The sequence below is a fragment of the Lontra canadensis genome, unplaced genomic scaffold (assembly GCF_010015895.1).
Source record: "Lontra canadensis isolate GAN:19392208 unplaced genomic scaffold, GSC_riverotter_1.0 scaffold32, whole genome shotgun sequence".
Classification (NCBI taxonomy): Eukaryota; Metazoa; Chordata; class Mammalia; order Carnivora; family Mustelidae; genus Lontra; species Lontra canadensis.
This window is the reverse complement of record NW_022631026.1, coordinates 633,711-646,155: the sequence shown is the minus strand read 5'-3', so window position 1 is coordinate 646,155 and position 12,445 is coordinate 633,711. Positions and strand designations below refer to the sequence as shown.

The 12,445-nt window shown below is 64.6% G+C and overlaps 1 protein-coding gene across 1 annotated transcript in view; it reads right to left on the bottom strand.

Moving 5' to 3' along the window:
- Window positions 1–475: 475 nt before the first annotated feature.
- Window positions 476–12,445, bottom strand: part of TPO (thyroid peroxidase) — a 48,635-nt gene continuing 36,665 nt past the window's right edge. Inside the window, 11 exon segments of the mRNA XM_032867016.1 lie at window positions 476–684; window positions 1,471–1,584; window positions 1,774–1,869; window positions 2,037–2,149; window positions 2,461–2,633; window positions 5,541–5,901; window positions 8,143–8,247; window positions 8,773–8,915; window positions 9,541–9,673; window positions 11,182–11,225; window positions 11,227–11,314. Of these exon segments, the coding sequence (XP_032722907.1) occupies window positions 476–684; window positions 1,471–1,584; window positions 1,774–1,869; window positions 2,037–2,149; window positions 2,461–2,633; window positions 5,541–5,901; window positions 8,143–8,247; window positions 8,773–8,915; window positions 9,541–9,673; window positions 11,182–11,225; window positions 11,227–11,314 (1,579 nt within the window).

Here is a 12,445-nt window from a genome sequence, read left to right as displayed (position 1 = left end):
ACACGACAGGCTCACGTGCCCCCACGTCCAGCACACTCTTCCCTTTCTCACGCTCCAGCCCCACGTCTGCCTTTCTGCCCGCCTGGGGCTGCGTCTCTGCTGCGATTCTACTCATTCTCTCTCTCAGAACTGCCAGGAACCCGCACCAGTTGCTCATTTCTTGGTGTTAATGCCACACACCGCCCACAAAATTAAACCGAGCCTCGCCCGGGTCTTGTCAGTGAAGCCCGCAAGAGTGAGCAACCAACAGAGCTTGGAAAGCGCGTTGTTCCCGGGGTCGTGGCCACCCTCGCGGGGACAGTCATGGCGTCACGCTGCCGATGAGGATGCCACGCCCAGGCCCTGGTGCCCCTGTGCACACTGAGTGGAGATAATGGAGATTTCCTCTTCCTTTGGGTGACCAAGGTCATGGTGTCCTTGGTGTCCACGGTGTCCCCAGGACCCCACTCTCCTGAGCTCTGCCGGGGTTTGTCCATCAAGGGCGCAGCCCGCAGGGTGCGGTGGGCCGGGCCGGGGCGCTTTCCCGCTGGTTTCCCGCAGCCCCGGTTTCTGCGTGGAGCCTCCCGTCAGTCCCGCTGGTGGAAGGGGCGCTTGCGTGCCCGCCCGCGAACAGACTCCGGGCCGCACGGCCCGTCACCCGTAGCTTCACCGCGAGTGCACCGCGGGCCCGCGTTCTAGAACCTTCTGAGGGCGGGCCAGCCTCACCCCGGGGGCGAAGGCCCGCGAGCTCTGGCCGCACTCTCACCCACAGGTTAACACAGCACCTGCCTGACGTGTGTCCCGTTTGAGGCCCTCATCCAGCGCGGACCGTCACTTGTTCACGCGGACTCACGGCCACCGGCGCCCGCACCGGGAGGAGGCGTGTGTGCCGCGCGGGTTTCTTCTGAGGCACTGACCGGCCGTCCTGCCCGGAACCGCCCGCCGGGACCTCAGCCCTGGGACGTGGGGCCAGTTTAACCCGAGAACGCCCGCCAGCGGGCACAGCACTCTCGGCCCACGGTTCCCAGGAGGCGGCTGCCCACGTCCTGAACCAAAATGACGTTTGTTCACACGAGTCATCTTCTCTCGTCAGGTGTGACACCCCAGAGCTTCACCCACGGCCGCCCGGCCCTCCCACCTCTTCCAGGTCCGAGCGGGAGCACGGATGAGAGGGCGGGTCCCCAGAGGCCCCCTGCCGCTGGCCGCTGCTCACCTCCCACACCGCGTGTGGGTTCCCCGTGCGCTCAGTGACACACGCACCGCTCCAGACCCTCTGGGGACGCGGGCGTTTGTACACCCGGCGTCCACCCTCTTGTCCGCCCCAGCCCTGTGTTTCCGGCTGCAAACCCGCACCCTTACCTCCTCACCGTCCCTCAGTTTCTGGGGCTCATGCTCGCTGCTAATGTTTTTTAAGGAACATTTTTTCACCAAAAAAATAGTTTTTTTTCCCTAACAATTAGACACCCAAATGCCTGAGTCAGGGGACGTCACCGTGGACATGGGGCTTGGTCCACACAGGGTGCCAGTGGGCGCAGGTGGTGGGAGGCGGGGTCACCCGCAGGGCCGTGAGAGCTGATGGGCAGGGGACCCTGGCGGGCAGGTGACCTGAGGAAAGCACCACAATCAGCATCTCCTTACAGGTGAACCGGGGCCTCCCGCTCACGCTGACGGACACACACGCTCTCTCTGCAGCCGGACCTTAGGATGTCCTGTCTCACGTTGCAAAGCCCCCATCCTCTCTGACTGCCTCGGACACGCTGGGACCCTGCGGGGGACACCAGCTTCGTGGCTCACCTGAGTGCTCCCCTCTGTTCTGGGCCAGTGGAGACGCTTCTGCCGAGGACGGAGCTGTCCTGGTCCCCGCCGCAGGCCCCGCGCCCTGGGCCCCACCTGGCCGCCCAGAGGTCGGTGGGTGGGCAGTGTAGCCACAGTCCCAGGGAGCGGGGGCCGCTCTGGACGAAAGCCGCTGGCTCCCGGCATGCCCTGGGGTGAGCTCCAGAGGCTGCCAGACCGATATCCGGAGGCCTGTGGAAATCTCCTGGAGATTTCTCATCCACCCTCTGAGAAAACAGCTTTTCCAGCTTCTGTTTTCATCTTCAGCAGGGCCGAGTACGACTTGTCGTAGGACGGCTCTGGCTGCCGCAGGCCCGTGCGGGGTGCCTGCGAGAGGCTGCAGCAGGGCCCCTAGGTGACACTTGCTGAACGGACCTGCCCCGAGCCCCTGCTCATACTCGAGGCACCATGCTCGGCCCCACGCACCCCTGCACTGCGGCTCTGCACTTGGATTTTGCAGACGAGCGAACCACACTCAGAAAAGCAAAGCGACCTGCCCGAGGTCCAAGGCTGGGAGGCGGCAGCCCCACAGAGGGGCTGCTGGTCAGTGCTCGCAGCTGGCTCTCAGATGGGGTCATGATCTGTGGCGGCTTCCGATTTCACTCTGACCGACCAGCTCACAGCTCTAGAAATTCAGCTCCAGCTCACCCTGCAGGCCGGAACCCCAGCCCCGGGAACTCAGGCCTCTGCGACCCCGGGCTCAGCCCTGGGGACTCCCAGCGAAGGCCCAGGTGGGTGTAGACGCAGGCCCGCTGCCCTGCCCCTGACCTCTCTAGCCCGAAGAACTCCCGGGCATGCAGGTAGATTTTCATCACCCTCTGCTGTGGGGTAGCCGCAGCCACAGCCGTGGGACCCGGGGTGGACGTCATGTCTCTTGGGGACAGGGCGTGGGTTCAGTTCCAGCTGCTTCGGCTTGCCAGCAATCAGCAGGCCTGGCAGCCGGGAAGCGGTGGGAGTCGGGGGCAGGGAGGGAGGGAATGAGCCCGTGGTCAGGACTCCACGCTCCATCTGAAGCCCAGAGCAGCACCAAGCAGGCCCGTCCCAGAGGGGACACCTTGCCGGCTCTGAAAAGCGGTGGAGGCGCTCTCTGCCCTGTGCCAGCAGCACATCTGAGTGCCCACTGTGGCCACACTCTGGACACAGGACTCCGAAGTGCCCGGTGGGTGACCACGTGTACCGGAGAACTGACTGTCTGGGCAGCAAGGGAGACATGCAAACACCAGACCTGCGATGCCTCAGGGAGACACAAAGCATCTGAAGGAAACAGAGAAACAGCCCGGGGCAGAGGTCACACGGGAGAAGGTGTGATGGGACACTTCCAGGCCATCCCGGACCCCCTGGGAAGGAAGGGAAGGAGGACATGCTGGATAGAGGGGTCCTGAGAAAAACCCCTGGTGTCAGGACCAGAAAGGCGCTCAGTCCTGGGACCCCCGCAGCTCCTCCGTGTGCACGTGCTCCCACCCCCGACCAGGACCCTCTAGGAGCAGTGGTGCGTGCTGGTGGGCGTGAGTGGCCCCGGGGAGAACGGTTCCAGAGCTCAGGAAAGGCCATCCAGGATGGGCGTCGAGGGCCCAGAGCAGCTGCCAGCAGTGCCGGGAGCTCTTCCTCCCGCAGCAAAGCGGTCTCCGCAGGGCCAGCCTTGGGGACCACAGACTTCCCGTCTCAGCAAATGTGAATTCAAGACCACTCTGGGCTCCCCGTGTGCTCCCCGGAGTGGGTAGGACTCAGCGTTGATTGCAGAACCTTCCAGAAGGGAGGGTGAGGTGTTGAGAGCAGGGTCTAGGGGTTTGGGATTCATGTGTCTTTCCGTGCCTCAGTCTCCTCTTGTGCCAACGGGGAGGAAGCGGCTCCTGCCTCTGTGTGTGTCTCCCGTCCTGAGAGCGGGGTCTCTGCAGCAGCAGGGAGCATGCGGACCCCACACCTCGCCCTCCTGCCGTGAGCAGGGTGGGTGGTGAGGACCAGGGTGAGTGCTGGGTGCCCCGCCCCCACCTACCCGCTCATGTTAAAGCCCCTGTGGGCGCGGGAGCCCCACTCAGCGACCCGGCCCAGCGCAGCCAGCAAGCATGGGGTGCCCCCCTCACCCCCCTCGGCACCTTCCTTCCAGGGTCCCTCCCAAGGGCCACCAGCGGCAGAGGCCCCGACTCCAGAACAAAGCCCCCCCTCGCAGTGGGTGTAACGGTGTTTGCAGCGGCCCCCCTACCTCTGTGGCTGGAGGAGCTGCCAACACGCGCTCCCCTCCGGCCTCGCCCAGTGGGGAGGGTCAAGAGAGGAGAGGATGCGAGGCCCTGGGAGGTCACGGCCCCTGTGGCGGCCGTGGCGGGAGCTCGGCCTCTCGTCCTGCGGCAGCTCTGCAGACAGACCTGAGCGCCTCGCCCCGTATCAGGGGCTCTCCCTGGCCGAGCGGGCGGGAGATGACGGATCACACAACGCCCGGCCGTGAGGGCACAGGGGCCCTTGCTGACCCAGCCCATCCTGACCGCCTCGCCTGCCCCTCCCACCTTCCCTGTGCCTGGAACCTCAGCCTCAACCCCCAGGAGGTGATCATTTCCCAGGCGTCCCCCGGGGTGGGCAGGAGGCAGACGTGCTGACAAAGGTCCCCTGTCCTCGTGTTCACTGCCTGTTCCCAAGGGGCCCTGCCCGAGAACCCGGGAGGGCAGACAACAGCGACCATTCCTTCGATGGGGACGTCCTCACCGGCAGGACACATGCGTGTCGCTCACGACCAGATGCTGGCCATCCCGAGGTCAGGACAGGGACAGCGAGATGCTGGGCAGGCTCTGCCTGGACAGGTGCAGTCTCACCTGTTGGATCCGTGCACAGCCGGGCGGACATGGTAGAGGACTGGCCAGCGTCCTGGGCCCCAATGAAGGTGAGCGAACCCCTGCTCACTGGCCTGAGCAGCTCCTCGTGGTGGAGCCCCAACCGCTCTTTTCTCCTCCTCTCAGGGGGAGAGGCCAGTTCACAAGGACAGTGGTGGGTGACCTCACATCTGGGCTTGCAGCTGGGCTCTGCTCAGACTCCAGGGCCCCGTCCACCTTCTGGTCCCGCCTGGAGCGTGGGGGGACCTGCTCCGGCTCAGCAGCACGTGGCGTGGGGAGGGCCCCGCGACCACGACGCCCCACGGACACCCGTCTGCCCACGTGCTGTCGCTTCCCTTGTTAGCACAGCCGCGCGGGGACCCCCTCCGGAGGGGCCAGCCGGCACCTGCCCGCAGCCGCGCCCACCGGCCGTGCTCTGGGGGCCACCGGCACAAACCCAGATCAAACCACACGGAAAAGTTCTGCCAAACCAGTGAACACACGCCCACGCCCCGGACAGTCCACCTTCTTCTCCGGGACCGAAACCGCACAAAGAAAATGGCCACAAGCTGCTGCTGGGGGCTGGGAACCCGCTCCCCCTCCCCTCCTCTCCCCCTCCCCTCCGCTCCCCTTCCCCTCCTCTCCCCTTCCCCCTCCTCGGGGCGTGGCCTACCCTCCCCATCCCTGTCCCCGCCCCGCCCATCCGGGCGTGGCTTCCAAGCCCCGCCCACCAGCCCCTCCTTTGGGCGTGTCCTCCCCACCCGTCCTGCCCCACCCCGCCCCACGACCCCAGCCCCGCCCCCCAGAGGCCGAGGGTCCCTCCCGCGCAGAGCCTGGCGTGCGCTGGTGCCCTGGTCGCCTGACCGGGCCCCGCCGAGGGCGCGGCAGTTCCTTTTGGCGCGAACTTGCTGCGCGGCGTAGAGGACTCACGTGCAGCAGGAGCTCGAGCTCTGGGCAGCGGCGGAGACCGCGGAGCCTCCCACGGGGCTTGCCCCGGAGGTTCCAGGTGCAGCGAGCGTGCGGAGGTCGGGGTGCCCGGAGGTCAGGGGACCTGGAGGTCGGGGAGTGTGGATGTTGGAGTGCATGGGGGTCGGGGCGCTTGGAGGTCAGGTCAGGGTCCGCGTGCAGTGAGTCTCCATCCCCGCCTGGTTTGCCCAGGGAGGCGGCGGCGTCCCCCGCGGGTCCCCAGCACAAGCAGCTGTGTCCACATGAGCGGCTCCCCAGCTTCTGACTGGGCACCTGCGCTGGCTTCCGGTGGAGGCTGGGCTCTCCTGGCTGCCAGGACCGGCCGCTGAACCAGGGAGGGGACGCTGGACCAGGGCCAGGTCCCACCCTTGCAGGCGGCCCCACCCGAGGGGCCCTGCTGCTGAGACTCCGACCGACGGAGGCGTCCTCAGTGCTGCTGCTGCGGCGCGTGTTCCAGCCCCGCGTCCAGAAACCACTGTCTGTGCCTCAGTTTCTCCCTGGTCAGATGTGGAAGGAAGGAGCTGGGAGGCTCTGCCCAGACCACGCTGTCTGGTTGTTTCAGCCAGAGGTTTGGAGCCTTGTTTCCCTGGTGGGTGCAGCCATGGGTGGTGGGTGCTGGAGGTCAGGTGGGGTGACCAGTGCGATGTTGGACGTCTGGGGTCGGCCCAGAGACCACACACTGACCTCAGGGGCTGGGGTCCCGTCCTGCCCAGGACGCACACTGGTCACTATGTGCCCCCCTCACCCGGTCACTCTGAGCTCTCCAGGGGCAGCTCTGCTAAGTGCCTCAGGCCTCCGGCTAGAGCCCTGAGTGAGACTGGAGAAAAGATCAGTCCGTTACCGCACTAGGACATCTAGGGACAAATCCGTCCCATGTCCCGGCGGACCCAGGCAGTTCAGAGAGGTGGGGGACTTGGTACCTTGCACAGCGACAGGTTTGGTCAGCTCGTGCTTCCCTCACACTCCTGTGACATGCGAGCTGCTGCTCTTAGAGGTAATGTTCGAACCAGGCTTTGCTCCAGAAGAGCGGCGCGCACGTCTAGGACCAAGTCGGCCTCAAGAGTCAGTCCATTAGGGGCGCCTGGGTGGCTCAGTGGGCTAAGCCTCTGCCTTCGGCTCAGGTCATGATCTCAGGGTCCTGGGATCGAGCCCCGCATCGGGCTCTCTGCTCGGCGGGGAGCCTGCTTCCCTCTCTCTCTCTGCCTGCCTCTCTGCCTACTTGTGATCTCTCTGTCAAATAAATAATAAAATCTTAAAAAAAAAAAGGGTCAGTCGATTACTGCGATCGGTGGCTGGAGCTGGCCTACCCGAGACGTCCTGCTCAGTCCTGGACACCCAGCTCGGAGCATGCTGGCTGGTGTGGAACGCGCCGTCCCGTGGACCGTGGCCTGGGTGACTCTTTTCTTAGGGGCTTCCAGGTGTCGTGGGGGTGAGGACCTTCCTTGGGGTGGGTCTCTGTCACCCAGGCTTGCTGCTGAACCTGGGAAACACACTCTGCATCTTCCAGAGACCCGGGCTGGTCTCTGGCTCAGCCAGGGGCAGGTGCGTCCACAAGGGCCAGGCGGGCGGGCTCCTGCCCAAGCCCCAGCTGGCTGTCATAGAGAGATGAGTTTGGGGCTGGGGGGAGGAGGGTGTGGGGAGGTTGAGCGGAGGCACCTGCCTGTCCTGGTTTTTTGGTTTCCAGATTCCAAGAACTTCCAGCCCCACAGCTCTGCTCCCCAGCTGGGGGAGGGCGGCCGCGTGGGCTCATTCTTTTTTGCTTTTGCACCAAAAGCAGCCGCAACAAAAGTCCAAACATGTCGGCAGTGGAGACCAAACCCTTTATCTGCCCGGACCTTTGGAAATAGGTCTACAATAGGACATGATTTCGTTCCTCTAATTTATAAAAAATGCACATTAATAAAAGGAAAACTTTCCCAGAATCACATTTTGTAGAGAAATGGGTGTCAACACCGAGTCGTACATATTTGCTCTGCTGGGTAGGTAACATCGTATCCGATTCGTGCTTCACGCTACGCAGTACGTGGTCTCCGTGGGGCCAGCCAGGCCCCGGGCAGACGCTGTCCTCAGGGCGGCTGGACCCCACCGCTCAGGGCATGCTGCCTTGGCCAGACGCCACTACAAGGTGAACTTCAAATAAGAAGGGGCAGATGTACTTTGCTGTGAAAGAACACTTTACAACGATGTTTTGGTAAGTCCTTTATTTCTCTTTCTGACAGTTTTTGTCATTGTCCCCTGGGGTCGCCTCCGGGATGAGGGTTGCCACAGTCCGTCCTTCCCCAGGCACTTAACCCCCTAACAAGCAGGTCCAGGAAGCGGCTGCCTTGCACTGGGCGCTGCCAGCACTCAGCCGGGCTGGGAAGGCGCCCCGCGGGGTCCCAGAAAAGCAAGGGGGATGGGTTGTGTTTCCCACTGTGCCCAGCAGGTGGTGCTGTCGGCCAAGGAAAACGGGACATTCCTGGGACCTGCTGCTGGCCTTTGTCCTAAGGGGGGGGAGTCTAAGCAGGGGTCGTGCCCCACCCAGGGCCCTGGGCTCCCGCCGGGGCGCTCATGGGGTGAGGCTCACGCGATGGGCATGCCCAGTGAGGGGGGCCTGGCTCCCACCGCGTGATCCAGTCTGATGGCCCCAAACAGCTCCCGCACCATCGGGAGTCCAGCTTTGGTGGAGATGCTGGGGCAGTTGGTTCCAGGTGGACGGGCAGGTGGATGGGCAAAGAGCCACGGGGACGGCATTGCCAGCCCTCCTCGGGACGCAGAGCAGTTCCCAGCTCGTACCCGGACTCAGCTGCTCTGCTTTGAAATGAAGGGGCCCCACAAAGTGACCCTGGGAGGGACGTCCGGGGCTAACGTCGCGTGAGGCTGTTTACCCCCAGGAGGCTGCCAGTTTGCAGGGTCACCCTCCTGGGAACAGCCAAGGAGGAAGGGAAACGAGCCGGGGACAGTGACACAGGGGCCTGGGAAGGGAGCGGACAGACCCCTGCACACTCAGTCCAAGTGCTTCGATCACAACAAAACTGTCATCAGTCCTGACAGCGCGTCCCCCAGAACTGTGCCGGCAAAGTTACCAATACCCCAAACAATCTGACTGCACGAGAGTGAAGATTCCCCACAAGTGACAAGAGGGGAGCACATAAGGCCCAGCTCAGAGTCCCTGGGGTCGTGGCCCATCGATGCTTAATTATCCCGGGACCCTCACGATCCGGGACTGTCCCTTCCAGCTCCCTGGTGGTTCATCAGGAGCTTATAAGGCGACGCTAAGCACACGGGCACCACGACACGAAAGACCAGCTCCCAGAGCAGACAGTGCAGGGACTCGCAGCCGCTGGCCGCGTCCTGGCCCTGATGCCGGTGGGAGTCAGAGCGGCCGCGGAGGAAGACGGGCCTTCAGGGCTGTCTCCATTCCCGTCTTTCCTCCGGAAATCCCGCGGAGCCTGAGCCCGGGATGCCTCACGTCCCAGGCCCGGGAGCACGTGCTCTGCGAAGTTTGCAGGCTCCGAGGGGGACATGGGCTCCTCGTGGTGAGGGGACCAGTGGGCTTTCCCCAGGGGGCCTCTGGTAGCAGTTGAACCGCTGTGACTGTCGTACTGTGGCTGTAAGATCTGGGCCCCAGCTCCTGCGCGAAGCAGCACTGTGGGCAGGTCACAAGCAGTGGGACCCGTGTCACAGACGTTCCCGTTTCCTCCCCCACGTCCTCCCTCCTGGCACGTCAGGAAGAGCTGCCCCAGCCTGAGCGGGTCTCTGTCACTAACTGCGCTCCACGTTCCGGGGCAGGGCAGGCTTCCGCTCTCCCATCTTCCCATCTCCCAGCGGGGCTGGCAGGGATGGGCCACCTGGGCAGGGGCTCAGCCAGCCACTCGGTCATTCGAGTAGAAAACTAGGGCCACGATGATCACTGCTTTGTGGGGGTTCACAGCCCCTCGATGTGCTGAGGCTAAGAGCCCTCAGAGGGGTGTCGGGCTGTTACCTGGGGGTGTGCCAGGTGTCCAGAGCAGGGCCTGGCAGTCCCCTCAGGGCGACACAGATCTGAAGAGCCAACCTCCTCCCACTGCTGCCCGCAAGGAGGACTGACGGTAGGGGACACTGCCAGGAGGGGACACCTCCAGGAGGGGATGTAGTGGGGAGGGGACACAGGCGTGGAGCATCCGTGGCTCAGAGGTGGCTGAGACGCAGGACGCAGGGAAGCGGGTGGGTGGGCAGGAAACAGGGAGGAAGGAGGAGGAGCAGCAACAGGACCCCGGGGAAGACAGCCCTGAGTACAGGGAAGATGGCATGTCCTGGCATGTCGGGTGGGACGGAGTGGCTTGTGAGCGTGTGGACGCGTGTGGAGGCCGCCCCGGGAGGAGTGGGTCAGGCAGGTGCGCACAGCCCGTGGCCACATGGCCCAGGGTTTCCTCGCCCGTGCCGGGTTGTGACTTGAGCAGGCGCTAGGTCAGCCTCGATTTGGGAAACGGCCTCAGTGGTGATTTTGGAAACACGGAACTGCTGTCACGCAGTGACCCGGGTCAGGGTGTCCTGCTTGCCGTCCGACAACGGGCAGGGCCGCCACCGTCCACCCTGTCACCAGCCCATGAAAGTGAGCGTGAAGGACACGTGACTCTGGCTTGGGGAGCAGCGCACGCTTTATTCAGGTCGGACACGCCAGGATCGAGGTTGTTTCCAGAGGGAACCTCCTCCCCCTTGTCGTGTGGGAAGGGGGTTCCCGTCCCGAGAAGGACCATCCGCTCCCAGGAATCAGCCCGCGGCCGCCCCGTCACACCCGGCTTCCGAGCGTGTCACCGCGGTTCCTACTGGCAGGGAAGGATTTGGGATCTGCAGTCCGGGTCCTGCGGGAGAGAACTGGCTCTGAGCATGTGGACAGACCGGGCACCTGCCGGGGCCCCAGGGTCTCAGTCAGCTACTTGGGGGCCCAGGGACACGCGGGGTCCCAGGGTGCCTGGAAGGGTCCTCGTGTGTGCGTTCCAACGGGGCATTTCGGTTCCCTGCTTCGGGGTGGGCGTGGGTCCTGCTCTGTGGTGGGACGCATCGGGGGCAGGGCCAGCCAGCTCCGAGTGTCCCAGGGCCGGCCGCCCACCTAGGTCTCGGACAGGCGAGCGCACGCCCGACTTCAGTGTCGCCCGTCCTGCGCTCACGCACACAAAGTAAAAATAGCCACACGCGAGTCTAGACTAGTTGTCTCCACACTACTTGAAATGACTCTGTTTTTTTTTTTTTTTTTTATAAAAAGTGCTTTCTAGAAGTCAACATTTCCTTTCAGTTTCTGGCTGTCATGTTCGGCCGAGACTTGGGGTTACACGGAGGCAAGCGCCTGCGGTGGGGTCAGTTCCGACCCAGTGTGGACACACGGGAAGCGTCGTCCCGGCTCCCGCCCCAGCTTACTCGTTCTAGTACGTCTGCACTTTCCAAGCAAAGTAGGTTACACTTGTCACAAGTCATCCTCCGGGAAGAACGCAGCTTGACGAGCCGGGATCGCACAGCGAGCGCAGGGGACCGGACTGGCGTGGGCAGCCACGCGGGGTCAGGGGACCAGGGTCTCCGTGATGGCCTCCTGGTCTGAATGGGAACATGGACGAGTGGGGACCCTGTGCCCACCCAGGCGTGCACCCACCTGCCCTGCGCCCCGAGTGGCGGCAGCAGGCTGTGACGCGTTCCTGTCCTGGCACGTGCCGAGACCCCGCTGGCAGGCTCCTCTTCCACCCGAGTCTGCGATGCACAGAGAGGCTTTCCGGCCGGCGTGTGCCCTGCGGACAAGCACACACCTGCTGACGGAGGCGAACGCCCAGGGCCCGTCACACACATTGTCATGCTGTCACTGTGGCTGGAGGGGGTGCTGGGACCCCGGGCACCTCCGGATCCATCCAGGGAGGAGCCCAGGGCCACTGTTAGCTGGAGGACAGCACCAGGTGCGGCGTGGCCTGCACCGTTCTCCGTCAGCCGAGGGGCGTCAGGAGGCCGCTCAGCCTGTCCCGCACCAGGAGCCCTGCCGCAGCCGGGGAACGACCTGCCCAGAGACACCCCAGCCCCACCCGCCGAACTCGTCTGACCCCACTTCTGATTTGTGCAGGTGGGTTCGGAAAATCCCTGTCCCCAGGAGGAGAAGCTGAACTGGGGACAGGCCCCGTGCCCGCTTCCTGCCTTCTGTTTCCAGGCGACTGCACGCACGTGGCGCCTGGACGCAGATTTCCTGAGCCGGGACCGTCTGGGAGGCGCGCTGTGCTCCTCTCCGGCGGGAGCCGGTCCTGGCTGCGGCTCTCCCTCGTCAGACCCTCCCAAAGCGGGGGGCCCCCAGGGTGAGAACAGCACCCCCAGGGCGACCCACGGCGCTGGAGGCGTCACAGGGAAGTCAGGAAATGTGACGGGGGGAATGGGCGTGGACAGGACGCACTGGGACCCCCGGGCGCACTGAAAGCCACACGCAGAGGGGACCAGCCAGCGACTCGTGTCTGCCTGGAAGAGAAGGAAGACTTCGGCTAAACCACATAACTCGGCAGCCCTGGGAGCAGGAGCAGCTGAGCCCGAGCTGCGGAGGGAAGGACGGGGACACCAGAGCAGAGGTGACTCAGGGGTGCTGCTCGACCTCACCCCCGCCTCCACCCCTGCCCAGCTCTCTGTGGCGTCGGCGCCCCATGGGAGCGGGAGCAGGCGCGTCCTCCACGGAGCCAGGATAGCGGGCCGGGCGCGTGGCACCATCCTCCCAGAAGCTCAGGCTGCGGGAGCTTTGGATGAAGCCACGCGGCCTCGCGGTGAAGGGCTGGGAGGGAAGCAGGTGTCCAGATGCCAGGGCGTTGGTGGATTGTGGGCGCGGAGTCCCTGGTGTGGACACAGCAGGCCGAGGGCCAGGGGGAGCCCCACCCACAGGCTGTCCGGCGAGA